The 14723-nt window shown below is 33.6% G+C and overlaps 2 protein-coding genes across 3 annotated transcripts; one reads left to right on the top strand and one right to left on the bottom strand.

Annotated features, from left to right (window-relative positions):
• Window positions 1-1316: 1316 nt before the first annotated feature.
• Gbeta76c (guanine nucleotide-binding protein subunit beta-2) lies at window positions 1317-3029 on the top strand. Its single transcript, XM_076380556.1, has 6 exons — window positions 1317-1465; window positions 1560-1705; window positions 1815-2114; window positions 2204-2405; window positions 2515-2731; window positions 2827-3029. The coding sequence occupies exons 1-6, from the start codon at window positions 1397-1399 to the stop codon at window positions 2931-2933; spliced, it is 1041 nt and encodes a 346-aa protein (XP_076236671.1). The 5' UTR covers window positions 1317-1396; the 3' UTR covers window positions 2934-3029.
• Window positions 2987-14463, bottom strand: Neurl4 (neuralized E3 ubiquitin protein ligase 4). 2 transcript variants are annotated; one of them, XM_076380550.1, is made up of 17 exons: window positions 14298-14463; window positions 13414-13629; window positions 12899-13348; window positions 12635-12835; window positions 9924-10143; window positions 9757-9853; window positions 9510-9686; window positions 9092-9400; window positions 8614-8807; window positions 8254-8543; window positions 7777-8170; window positions 7396-7717; window positions 7129-7322; window positions 6166-6371; window positions 4770-6100; window positions 4539-4691; window positions 2987-4468 (listed from the first exon to the last, which is right to left on the bottom strand). In XM_076380550.1, exons 1-17 carry the CDS (start codon window positions 14445-14447, stop codon window positions 4273-4275), a joined length of 5100 nt encoding a protein of 1699 aa, XP_076236665.1. In that variant the 5' UTR covers window positions 14448-14463; the 3' UTR covers window positions 2987-4272. The 2 variants fall into 2 exon arrangements, with proteins under 2 accessions (XP_076236665.1, XP_076236666.1); XM_076380551.1 differs by having other exon boundaries at window positions 7396-7645.
• Between the last annotated feature and the right edge of the window lie 260 nt (window positions 14464-14723).

Raw genomic sequence — 14723 nt, 5'->3', positions numbered from 1 at the left:
GTCGTTATACAAAATACCAACATAATAAAACGAAAAATTCAAAGGTCTTAATATAAAAGCGATTAGAATATTAAATGAACAAATTTTTAATCATTGCAACGTAAAATTGTAATTTAGTTATAATTTAAATTTTAAATTTTGATCAGTAATTTTAAATAAATAAAAATATGCGTATGTACTGCAAAACATTTTGTAATTTTGGTATGTTACTTTATTTTATTATTTTAAATGTTTTATGCCTATGAACTGATCACTCTCGAAGGTGAATTCAATAAAGAAAAAATATCGGACAGTTAATAAGATTGCGGATAATTTAAACATCACAATATTTAAAAAATATCGAACATTTGATAAGTCAACTATAAATAAATTATATATTGCTCACCTTTCACAACGCTATCTTCAAAATTGATTTTTCTGTTGTAGTAATCGCTACTAATCTGTTCGAATATATTCGAAGAATATTCTTTACACGATACGTTTTCTTTGTTATTTAGCGCTGCACTGAAACAAACTCCTTCGACTGACGCAACATAACTTACATAATTCAGTAGCAGAACACTCAATAGTAAAATGTTTTCTTTTCTGCTCACCATGCTTTTTTTATACACAGTCACCACAATTATTAAGAATTGTGAATTAAATAATAGTAGTCCTAAAGATTTTAAAAAAGTATTTGTACACTAACAAATAAATAAATCTTACATTCACTATACTATTATCCTGATTTGTATTCATTTAAAATAAATAAATACAAAAAGTAAAAAAAATGTCTTACTATTTTTATTTTACTTCTAATTACATTTTATAAAAGAGATTTCTCTACCAAAGTATCTCTAATCGATGAACCGATACAACTAAATCGATTCAGACAAATGATCGAATCATTTATAGGTGAAATGGAATTCGAAAGCGCGACGAACTATGGTTTTTGTTGGAGAAAAGAACAGGAAGAATTATGTACCGTAACTGCGTCTCTTTTTCTATCAATTTCTTATAAATTGTAACAGACATTGGCTGACGAAACGATACTGTATAGACGTATAAATACCGTTTACCACTGTAAAACTGAAATCAAAAGCCTACCTGAAAAGTTATTCCAATTGTCCAATATTGGTACTTAAATGTTATAATTGTATCATAAAAGAAAAAATTACACGCATGGAATAATAAGGGTTATCGTGTATGTAGGTAATTAAGTTAGGTCGGGGAGCCGAACAAATGAGATTAAGCATCGATTTAATACGATTAACTGGGGCAGGAGGATGGACGATGCTGAGGCTTCTTTCACGTTTTGATGGAAATTTGCTCACAGTGTCTGTGCATCCATCATCGTCCGTGTTCCTTCTTTCCAGTTTCATAGTAATTCCCAAACACCGCAAAACTCCAACAAAAAATGGGGAAGGATGATGCTGAGACAGTAGCTTTGAAGCAGGAACTGGATGATCTAATTAATAAATGCAAGGTGAGATAAAAGTAAAGAAAAAAAGAAGAATTCCAAGAGTTAATTTAATTTCAATAACTATAATATAATAACTACTTACTTCGTCGCTTGATAGGAAGATCAAAAGAAACAGCAAGACACGACTCTGGAGGAAGCGTGCAATGGAGTGGCGGACGCTCCAAAAGTCAAATTAAGTACGAAAAAATTGTTAAAGGGGCATATCAACAAGGTGAATTCGGTGCACTATAGTGGCGATAGTAGGTCAGTTTCGTTCAAGTGTAACGTCAAATCAAGCGTAACCACCATGTTCCCATTCTGAACTGATGAAAACGAGTTTCCGTTAAATATTCGTAAAAACACTTATTTTCAGGCATTGCGTGACAGGTTCTCTAGACGGAAAACTAATCATTTGGGATTCCTGGACTGGAAATAAAGTTCAAGTCATTCCATTGCGCTCAGCATGGGTAATGTCCGTAGCCTTTGCACCTTCAGGAAATTTTGTTGCGTGTGGCGGTATGGACAACATGTGCACTGTGTATGACGTGAATAATCGTGATGCCACAGGATCGGCTAAGATCGTTAGGGAATTGCTAGGCTACGAAGGCTTCCTTTCCTCTTGCAGATTTTTGGAGGATAAAAAGATCATCACTGGATCAGGAGATATGAAAATGTAGATATACCTGTAAAATGATAACAATAGTCAATTACTTCAATCAGGAAAGGTTGTTTTAAATGAATGGTTTTATGAAATTCTTTTAGTTGTATGTGGGATTTAGAAGCTGGAAAGAAAACGACAGACTTCTATGCTCATGCTGGTGATGTAGTCAGCATTAGTTTATCCCCAGACATGAATACATATCTTACTGGATCAGTGGATAGAACATGTAAATTGTGGGATTTGAGAGAGGAAACGGCAAAGCAAACTTTTTTTGGACACGAGGCGGACGTAAACTCTGTTTGTGTAAGTATAAAAACATTAACCGTTTTCGTAATATTCTACAAGAGTACTGACCTATAATCATTCAGAGATTTTGTAAAATTAAAAGCCGTATTCTGTATACTTTGTTTAGTATCACCCATCAGGGCAAGCTTTTGTAACGGCATCAGAAGACAAAACAGCGAGACTGTGGGACATCAGATCCGACCAACAGTTAGCTGCGTTTAAGCCACCAAATACAAATCCTGGTTATACTTCGTGTGGCTTATCCTCCAGTGGCAGATTTATATTTTGCGGAAGCGATGACAATTCTATACATATATGGGATACGTTGAAGAATCAGTATAATGGTGAGTGCTATTACATCTAATACAATATCAGATAATAGATTCCTTACTATTTGAAGTATCTATCAGCAGATATATTTATTACCTTACATTTACAGGTGTGCTGTCAGGTCATGAAAATCGAGTAACATCGCTTAGTGTTGCTGGAAACGGTATGGCCGTTGCTAGCTGCTCCTGGGACCAGAACGTTCGAATCTGGGTATAAAAAGTTGAAGAAACTTTCCTGTTAACATCGGAAAATTTTGAAGAAAAAAGGAGAAAGAATAAAAGACAAAAATCCTACTTTCTGCCGATTAAAACATTTTTTCGTTTTTGCTTTATTATTCCCCAGTCGAATTTTTGATACAGGGAACAATAACTGTACGAGGAGTCTACAAGGAATCTATATATTATACGTATTATGTTAAATAACTGTTTAAATTATATATGATAAACGATTAATTTATATATGTAAGTGTTTGTAGCGCATCTTGAGATTTACGTCGCAACGTACACTATCCGCTTTCCACTTCTGTCCAGAAGAATTTAAGGATAGATAATTATTGGAGCTTGATTCTCGAAAATACTTGGTCTCTTTTTTTTAACTGAAAAGCAAACATTATAACAAGATATATGAAATATAAAATTAAAAATATAATAATAACGAATTATGACACATAAACACCGTTAATGTTTTTCATTTCATTTATATTATTTTATGCATTTATAAATAGTGCGCATAGTATTCACAAAAAGAAACCTGCAATTCTAATTAGCGTATTTGAAAATATAATTATTACATTTTCTGAATATATCCGATTCATGGGAATTTGATTCTTCAGAAGTTACTGCGATAGCCTCGTAATGTGATTTACAATTGCATTAGTTTATTTCTACATTATACATGTAACACGTCTCTGCATTGACGTTACAGAGTAGTGCTTTAAACAAAACGACAGAGAGAGAGAGAGAGAGAGAGAGAGAGAGAGAGAGAGAGAGAGAGAGAGAGAGAGAGAGAGATTTTCGTTTGTATTAATAATACTTAGAGATTTGGTATTCGTTAGGCATAAGTTTTAACAATCAAGAGAAGGTGCTCCTTTAATACAGCGACAATCCATATCAACAAAATACTTGTCGCTGTGAACCTAGGCCAATAGCTATACTGATTGTGTAAACATAATACATATACTATGTATTTGATATATGTGCTATTATGTACTTTAAGAAATTAATTGTTACAAATACTTCAATCGACGGTTAACGAATTACACCTATCTTGTATCTTTCTTTCGATACTATATACTGAATTAAATCGAGGGTAACGAAAATCTCAAAAGAATCGCTCATTTATACTGAAGTACTATGTAATACAGTATTAAACATAAATGTACATACACAGAGCGAAGATTTGGTGGAATAATTGAAGATAAAAAATTGATCTTAAAAAATCTTACAGTAATTGTATCACGTTATTATAATGCTTATGTACATTCGTTTATCCTCGACTGAAAGCGTGGCACTTGTGACAAGCTGCGACTTGGAACTTTCTCACACTTTCATGATGTTTAAAATCCTTCGAGATGAATTAACAGAGCCACAATCACTGTAGCACCTGCTTCTTTGGTTGCCCATTTACTGGATTCGAACTGTGGATCGTTACCATCTTTGCCGCTAGGGTTAATTGTGTACGAACCAGGTCTTACCAGCAATTGAAATGCAGTAGATGCATTTACTTTTTTATTGGATTGAGTATCAATGTAACTATGAAACGATATATAATAATAATAATAATAATATATAATTATTTAGTATCGTAATTGAAGATACTTACGGATACTTTCTAGTGAATTCTTCGGACGCAGCATATCTTATGCTGGGAGAAAAGACTACTTGAGGATTTTGATCTTCGCTCTTCATATTCATGGTTAAATTGCTGAAATCCAACTGCTCTTTCGTCATAAGTTCTCCTGTATCCAGGATCAGTCTGTAAACAATTAATAAAATTGAAAGTATATTAATTAAAGTTAAATAATGGTCAAACTTAAGAGATAAATTTATTTACCTGATCGCATCGAGACGTATACCATAGAATGCAACGTGCCACTTGTCTGTGGTACTTTGTGGAATTTGATTCGCATTGATACTTTGCTTTAATGGAAATCTAGTCCAACCGATTGGCACCGCGAATTCTGCTGGTGGCTCTCCTTTTTTACATATTGCACTATCCCCTTCTACTTTATAGCAAGCACTACAGTAGCATAGTACGTCATCCAAAGAAAAAAATTCATCTGGCAAAACCAATGATTTTTTCAATCTCATACATGCCTTTAAATACTCGCACTTCTTTGAGGGTATAATATTTGTTTCAAGAGGAGTGGACGGTAGCGACAAAGGTTGCAACATTTGCAGCGAAGGTGCATTGTGATTGGGGGCTGTATTTTGTCCTGAAAGAGTCGCGTTTGCGTCAATGAAATTGTCAACGGACACAGTATTATTCCAGGACATGTTTGAACGCACTTCGTTGAAACTAGACGTGACAGTATTAGAAATGTCAGAAGTTGTGTTGCTCAACGTATTCTGAGATACGAAAGTCTGAGACGAGCTTAACATGTTAGGAGGCACGTTGTTTTGATAAGCAGCACTTAAATTATTTCCTTGACCAGTGGACGCTATGTTTTCATTTATCGCGTTATTAGAGTTTAAATTCGTCATTGTGCTATTCGTGGTACCATTCTTAATATTAATATTAGTTGCGTTATTTATCTCTACATTTGTACATTCATTCCTAATACTCGATTGTTCGGATTGACTATTATTCAACTGGTTCGAATTGTCGTAACACTTGTTTCTAATGCCTCGTGTGTCGTTGTTCGCATCTGAACTTGAATCTAAATTATTGCCAGTTGATACGCTTGGTGCTGCTTTGTTTTCAATATTGTTCGTTAAATGTATATTATCTGAATATTCCACGATATTGTCGTCTTTAACGGTTGAGCTACACTGACTCGGGACACTTGGCGAAGTAGAGGAAGATAATTCTGAAGACGTTCCCACAACAATGCTTTCTTTTTCATGACATTCTAGATCTGCTTTCTCCCTCGAATTTTCTGCATCCTCCAACTTTGTTCTAATACATTCCAGCGACGATACAGTTGTGGTATTGTCAACAGAAGAAGATGAAAATGGCTCAGAAATATTTCCAATAATGGACACTTGTTCGCACTGACCATAAAGGTCAAATACAGCATAAATATAAGGAGGCATGTCTGTTGCAGCTACGCCTTGATCTACACCATTTATAATTAAATGTAATCTGTTATCTTCATCAATGAATAAACCTACTATGGAATTCGCTTGAAGACCTTCTAAAGCAGCTCCGTATTTCGTTTTTACCTAACAAAGAGAAAATACAGGTTTCGTGCTATTCACATCATGTTATGTAATTTTACTTGACTTACCCTGATACCATTATGAGATATCCAATCACTACAAATAATCCATGAATGTTTCTTAAATCCAAGAGCAGTTAAGGGAAAGTTAGCTTTCTCTGGTGAGATGCAAGTCACACCACAAAGAATATTCGAAACCCATCGTTCATTTATTTTTTCTATTTTCACTAAAAATGGCTTACCTTTTATTATAGGGCGACTAGACATTACCACACCTTGAAAAATATGGTGAAATATAGAAAATGTTAGATCAAAATAAAGGTATTAATAGCGATAAAATTAAAGATGCGTATATACATAAATCTTAGATACTAAAAGGATTGTTAATAGTAAGTATTCAGTAACAAGTATATGTTTCAATATTTTAAGAAGTGGTAGGGTACTCCAACATTAACATGTTTACACGAAGGATTTTGTGATTTTGCATTGAGAAGAAGCAATAGAAGAAACATGTCTTAATACATTTTGTTGTACCTCTTAGGTACAATTAGGTTTTATAAAGCATTAAAGATCGGTAATGTTCATGGAAAAGAACGTACGTAATACACACAGATGAAGTGTAGATCGAATGATCGCAGACAGTCAGCTGTTCAAGATAATCAAGTAACTGAAAGAGCGGGCACCGTTTGCAGTAGTAGGAGTCCCATTGAAGAACTCGTGCTATGAGGGTCTTAACATGTGTCAAGGGCCTTTCGAAACAACCTTCTCAAGCAACCGAACGCGTTCGTCTAGGTCAACGGCCTTTTTCAATGTTTGTCTCATAGATATGCGCAACCTACTCTTCGTTTCAAAACATGATGCTAACTTTAAGGCCTTATTACTGTAAAACGAAAGCAGGTCGGCCATTATGTTATTCATTTTCTGATCCAGTAGAGGTGCCTTACCACACCTTAAAATATTGTAACATATACTTGTTCCACTCTTTATGTATTGACACCTGATTCCATTACTAGATATAAAGGTAAATCATGCCTTGATTATAACTTGCAACTCTTCGTGCAATAGTTTTTGTTTCCAATTGTATATTTCTTCCATGATTTTCGTGAAACTCGTAATTCCAATTGCCTTCACCAATCGCATGAGGTGCACCTTGCGTTGGTGTAAGTGTTACATCATTAGCTAATTTCCCCTCAGAAATATCCACTGATGTATCCATTCCAACTTCGCTGTGAACACAATTATAAAAAATGTCTCCTTATGTGTTAATAAATAAGTTTAACTGTATTTGAATAAACATACTTTCGCAAGACAGGAGGCATAGGATCTAACAATAATTCCAAAGAATCTTGTAGCCTCAAACTAGCATTTGGGGAAACTGCAGCATTCTGTTGTTTACTGCTTGTAATATTCACAGCCACTGTACTACCAAACAATTCAATTACAGCATATACCATTTCTGGTATGTTAGATGCAGCTACACCCATGTCCTCTCCGTTTATATAAAACTTTAAGTTACCCTCGTGCGTACGTTTTATTCCAATTTTATCACCTACACGTAACCATTCCAGGCTTGGAAAATAATTCATGCACAGAACATACCCGTTATGTCGTAGTTCGTTACCTAAATGTACAAATATTAAATATAAAATTGGCACTAGTATAATAAAGTCATATAATTACCTGTTAAATACCAAGCGTCTGCTGGAATGGACCCCATACCAGGTACAAGGTTCTTAGTCGTTAACCAATTTCCACTTTCGTTACTTATAATACCTATCTTTAAACAGCCACTCCATTCTCGAGCAACTTCTAGAATGGCAATTTCGAATATTTCATTATTTTCTAACGGTGACTCGCTTAATAATACCGCGTTATTGTATTCCCTACACCTAGTGGCTACTGTTCTATTGCTATTCAATTGAATATTCAATCCAACAGATTCATGGAACTTGTGCATTCTTTCTGCTTGAGCTTGAAGCTGAATTACAGATATAGGCTGTTGACTAGTACTGTTCTCTGATGGTAAATACTGTTGCGTCATCGGATCCCTGCGTTCTGGCAGTACAATTGTGACCTAACAAATCCATAGGTGTATATGGTACTATACCTTTTTTTAATTATGTTTTCGTCTGGAAATAGAACAAAATGGTAACACACCTGAACACATTGGCCGTACAATTCGATTACAGGATAGACGTGAGGAGGCACACCCGAGCAAGCAGGTCCCTGATCCACTCCATTCAAATAGTAATGAAGGGTACTATCTGAACATCGCATCATTCCAATTCGATTGCCTTCTACAACCTTATCCAAATCACAAGCATAATTATTTCTCAGAGTGACACCGTCTCGCATAACATGGGATCCAGATAACATCCACGTATCGTGATCAATGTCTGTCATTGTAGATGGGAAGTCTAATTCATCAGGTCTTATAAGAGTTAAACCTAAAACATTTTCTCATTGTCTCATTGTTAGCTTAGAAAATGTAATGATCGTTAGTATTTAAAAATGTACCTGCTTCAATTGCTCCCGTCCAACGATCGACCATTTTATCAATAATTACTTCGAACATCTCACCATCTCTCAATGCACGATTTGCAATCACGATAGCTTCATTGAATTCACCTAGGGCTCTAGGCCTTAATGCTGTTAGTCCATTGTTTATTATCTTTGCGTTCTTACCATGGATGTGATGAAATCTTAAATCACTATTAACGAAATATAATTATGAGAAATTAATGAAAAATATTTTAAAATATACCTTTCTAAATCTAATCTTAGACTCTTGTCTATAGGCTGCAAACTTCCAGTATTTATAGGTGTTTGATACTAATTATTTATTGGATAAATCTTTTAATAACTTAAATATTCTATATTTATAAGTAATAACGAAAGTGTTGACTGTTGCTTTAACTCGGTTGTATACATCAACCGTGTCTTACTATCAGATGTTGCACGATCAAAAAATTTAGGATAAATAAGATTTACCAACCTGTATAAAGTTGTGTTACTAAAGCTTGAATTGTTTGTCGTTGGACTGTAAAAGTCTGTATTGTCAACTATGGTTGCCTGAGCAGCCTGTCCATACAGATCTATGACACCATAAACCTTCTCAGGCACATTTACGGCAGCAGCTCCTTGATCAGCACCGTTTACATAAAAATGTAACGTTGCATTATCTTTTCTCATCACACCTACACGATCTCCAACTTGTAATCGATCGAGATTTTGACTGTAATCAGCTATTATGGTAGTGCCATTATGCATTACCCCATTTTCTGTCATCATCCATGTACCGGATCTGCAAGGGACATGACCACCTTCGAGCAATAACACGGGCGATAAACTTAACATAACTTTAAGAGGATACAATAGGTATTGGTAGGGATTGGATATATTATTTTACATACCTAACATTAGTCATAGTAAAAGGGAACTCGAGTTCAGTTGGAGAATGAGTAGTTACACCTATCTCGATGGATCCCGCCCACTTTGTTATGATTTTGTCCAATCTCACTTCAAACAATTCGTTTGGTTTTAACGGTCTCGAAGTTAGAACAACACCATTATTAAAGTCATCCATTACACTACGAAACAGATACAGATAATGTAATATGTTTAGTAATTTAGACATATTTATGCATAAATTGTATGTACTTAGGCCTCTGTGCTGTACGTCCATTATTAATCACTTCTACATGTGTACCGCAATAAGAATGAAACATAAGTCTGTCAGGTGGTTCTTCCTCTGTTTCTGAAACATAAGAACATTCAAGTTATAATAGCTTATTGTAATACATAAAAGAAACGGATAGTAGTCTTACCATTTAATCCTTGTAATTGTAATGTATTTCTCCTAGTAACTAAATTTTGTTCCTCTCTTTCATCACGATCAACGATTGTAACTTTTACAGTCATACCATAGAGATCAATAACACCCCACACACCTGCAGGTACTTTTGCGGCAATGCCTTGGTCCAAACCATTTATTAAGTAATGAAGGTTTCCATTACTTCGTCTTATCATGCCTACTCTGTCTCCTTCCTAGACATAAATATATTGTTAATTATAGTTTAAAATATAAAACCTAATAATATCTGTACAGGATGTCCAAGATGTATGTGTAACTTTAGAGGTGAATTCAGTTCACAAAAATAAGAAAAATATTAAGAATAATATTCCCAGTTACAGTCATTTTTATCTTCCACTAATTTTAATAATAAACTGAGCTCTTCCTTCAACTATTTACAAGTAACGTTTATCATTCCATGTACAATCCTGCTGCAAAACATTATTTTGTAATATGCTTGAATCAATTCAGTGCTCTAGAGTGAGAACAGTACATGTAGAAAATTTCTATTCTAATACAGTTTTGTGATAGTTTGCATTGCACAAATGCAAAAATTATAAACATGCACTTAATGTATTATCTTTCTCAATATAATATTATTTTAGCAAAACATTTGTACATAGAATGTCTTCCTGGTACACGTTTACCAAATGGACAGAAAAACAGTAGGAAGATTACATAAATGACTTTTGGATACTGATAGATTTTGAAAATACTTAATGAAAATTGCTAGCTGCAAAACCATTAAGTTAGTGGAAGAATTCTCAATTGCATTGATCAAAATGACAGTACTTAAAGCAGTTATAGCATTGTAAAAATGGAAAACATAAGATATACTAACATGTGAAAGTTTTTAAGAAATGTGCAAAGTATACAGAATTTTATACTTTTGGATCAGTGAGTATTTGTTAAAAAAGTTTTCACGAAATTGATCTTGATCTTGAAATTCAAAATTTCTTTTTATTATATCATGTTCTACTCATTATAAATAAAAAGGGTGCGAGAAAACTATGGGACACAGCTCAACTGTTCCTTTCAAAAATGATGTAAAAATTCTATTAGTTCTTGTACTGACTTTATTTGCAATGTGTTTATACACTGTAGTCAGGTACAGAGTAAGTAGCGCGGAACTGACAAAGCAGGAGGAAATTATTCTTTAGCTTGAAAACTATACCATAATTCAATAAAATCTATTGGAAGACTGTTACATCTAAAAGAGATTCTAAATCGATCCGACTTTTAACGACTACATCAACATTTTGGAAACCAAAAATTAACGTTATTATTATATACATTATTATCTATATATATTATTATATAGTATATATTCATGCAAGTAATACCAATTGATTTTTTGCGTTCTCTCGATAAATATGACACCAGACATGGTATAATTCGAATTGTTTGTAATAAAGTTACGTAAAAATTCATTTGTAGAATTAAAAGTCAATTGCTCTGTTCGCATGTAAAATAATACGAAGCTTGTTTCAATTTATTAATTCGCTCACTTATTTTTTGTATAGGATGTCTGCTTTGACTAATTGTAAATACGGTGAAATATCTTTTAAAAAAGTGATGTTATAAACAAAATGTTTTTATAAAAGTTGTTTGATATGGGGGCGGAAGTTATGTAAAGTTACTAGTTTTTTAGCACATGGAATAGTGGGTGAGATATGGAGGTCGAGTCATTATTTTAAATGGAATGTCATTATGAAGGAAACAGTTTGAAATATGTTACGTTTATTAATTTATCATTAAACGTTATCCGCTTCAATCGCTTGTCATCCTACAGAATAGAAGCAGCATTCCGTCGTAATGCCACGAACAGGTTTCGATTAAACAAATATTATACTTTTTATCTCATTGCAAAATTTAAACATACCGTAAATAAAATCAGTCTAAGAGCTAAATAAAGCTTTAGCACCATTTCTTAAGAGAATGCGTGAATCGAAACCTATGGTTCCTTTGACACTCTTTCTTCTTATGATGAATAGAATATAATACAGTAAAGAAAACTATGACATTGAACATCAATGCCAAGATCAATTTTGCAGGAATTTTCTCTAACAAATCTTTACTGCTGTAATGGTGTAGAATTTAGCTATTATAGCTGTGACAATTAATTTTCTCATACATGTACAGGTGTGCGTCTTTCTGTACCTGGTTTTTACAAACATGTGTTGCTGCTTAGTAATTTCTAAATGCTGTATGGCATGAACATCAATTGGATATTAATGTATAAGTAAAAGTAGTTGACAACCATTTAATTAAACTAGTTCCTCTAATTGGAAGATTAACTCATGAATCACATATTAAATTTTTATGAGAAAACTTAGGTGAATTATTAGAAGATGTGTCACTCAAATTATGGAGCTGAATTTGGTTTAAGTACAATAGTACTCTACCTCATTTTAGCCAACAAACAAGACAGTTTTTAAATCAAAAATTCCAAACTAATTGAATTAGACATAGGGGTAATTGATTGGTCATTTCAATCACCAGACTCAAATCTTCTGGATTTCCATTTTTTGGGAAGAACCTAAACTCTTTGGTTTGTAACACACTAGTAAATAACGTTAAGGTACTTTAACAATGTACTAAATTCAACTCTGAAATTATATGTCTACATATTTTGGAATGCTCTGAATAATAGAATAGAATTTAATAAAATTCTTTTAATCTTACCCTTAATTCATCCAGATTAAACTCCCCATATTCACGACATATGCCTTTTCCGTTTACTAAAATTCCACATCCAGACATCATAGTTGTTCCTGACCTCATATTAGTCATTGTTGCTGGAAATTCCAGTGCAGTAGGACTGTGCATGGTAACACCTACTTCTATACTGCCTGACCATTTGTACACAAGTCTATCAATTCGTACCTGTAGCAATGTAATTTATTATAACAATTCGTATTGTTTTACATACATTTCATTTTTATATACCTCAAATAATTCATTATCCCTTAATGGCCTATGAGTCATTACTACTCCATTGTTAAATTCATCTAAAGGTCTTATCCTTTCTGCAGTTCTGGCATTATTTGACAATTTCACCATAGAACCAACCCTTTCATGAAATCTCAGTCTATCCTCTCTAATGGCTGCAAGGCTTGGATTCTTGGGTAAATTAACGTTTACATTAACATTTAAATTAACATTCAAATTAGCGACTAGATTAGTTGTAGAGGAATTAGATGCTTCTCCAAGAGCATAATCATTATTGATTTCAACTTCATCTTTTGGCTCATTACATAAAGCAGAGGTGATTTGTGGATGAGTTATAGTTACTTGTACAGAATTACCATACATATCCACAATTGCAAAGATACGCTCTGGTATATTAGTCACAGCTACACCTTGAGAGATGCCATTGATGTAAAATATTAAGTCATTCTAAAATCAGAAGAAAATATATCAATATATTCATTAGCAAAATTAATATATTAATCAAAACTTACATTGGATGTTCTCATTACACCTAATGTACTTCCTTCTTCCAAAGTAGTCAGATCCATTCCATACATTTCTACTGTTCTTACCCCATCGTGAACTATACTAGAATCAACCATAATCCATGTGCCTCGAAAAAGACTGAGAGAACATTCTGGTAATTCAATGTTATTTGGATCACACTCAGTCACTCCAATTTTTATGCTACCACTCCATGATTTTATCTGTATGATACAAAATTAAATCATAAACAATTGAATATGTTGTAATTGTTTTTTTTTTCATTACTAGGCCATGGATATTTATATAAATTAATATTTCTTTAAACAAGACTAAAGAGATGAAACCTAAATATAAATTTGCTTTACCCTCTAAATATAATATATTTTATATTATGTTATTTTATATAGTTTGCATATCATGTATCTTCTGTATCTTTTTCTGTAGGTTTCTAAATTTTCCATAAATGCATTAACATTTACAGTCTACTCATTACACAATAAAAAAGCACCAATTTATATGCAATCACTCAATGAAAATACAGGTACACATCTGTGACAATACACAAACATTGTGGTTCTAACTTACTAAGATTATTTACTTACTAAGATTAAATTAAGAGTATACTAACATGTTAATATTGTATAAAAAATACATGTGTATTAAGAGATTCGGAAGATGCATCAAACAACGAGGCCGAAGATCGCGCGTTTACAGTGCTATTTGTTGATAACACATTGAATGACATTATGAATGAGGAAAAGGACTGAATAACGACGAGATAAACTGTAAACCAAAAACTTCACTTTGTGATCGTTGTAAACAATATTTTGACAGATGAAAGGTAACTAAGGCAGCAGTGCATTAGGTGAACTTGATGTCGATTCAGTACCTTCTTGTCGATACGAACTTCAAAAAGTTCGTCATCTTTGAGTGGTTCCGCACTGAGGACCAATCCATAATTGTATTGTGAAAACTCCCGTACGGCTGTGCAATTGTTATTCGTTAAAGCAACACAGCGACCACATCGTTGATGAAACATGTCGGCCAATTGTTGTGTCGACCGACCATCGACATATCACCAAACCACACCAAACTGTGCATCGCCCCCTCTCCTTTGCACCTTGCTCCCTCATCTCTTTTCAACCAGAGCATATGTTCTCTCGATTTAGCTCTTTCTTTTTCTGTTCATCACGCGCAGTCACGGAAGATATAAGAATACATACGTATATGTATGTAATAAATGGATATGTAACAATTTGCGAGCTTGCAAATTATTTTCATGTTTTTTTCTTTTTTTAAATTGAACAGCAGAGAT

Source organism: Calliopsis andreniformis, chromosome 6 (assembly GCF_051401765.1).
Source record: "Calliopsis andreniformis isolate RMS-2024a chromosome 6, iyCalAndr_principal, whole genome shotgun sequence".
Lineage (NCBI taxonomy): Eukaryota > Metazoa > Arthropoda > Insecta > Hymenoptera > Andrenidae > Calliopsis > Calliopsis andreniformis.
Note: the sequence above shows the minus strand (reverse complement) of the source record. Positions and strands in the feature narration are given on the sequence as shown.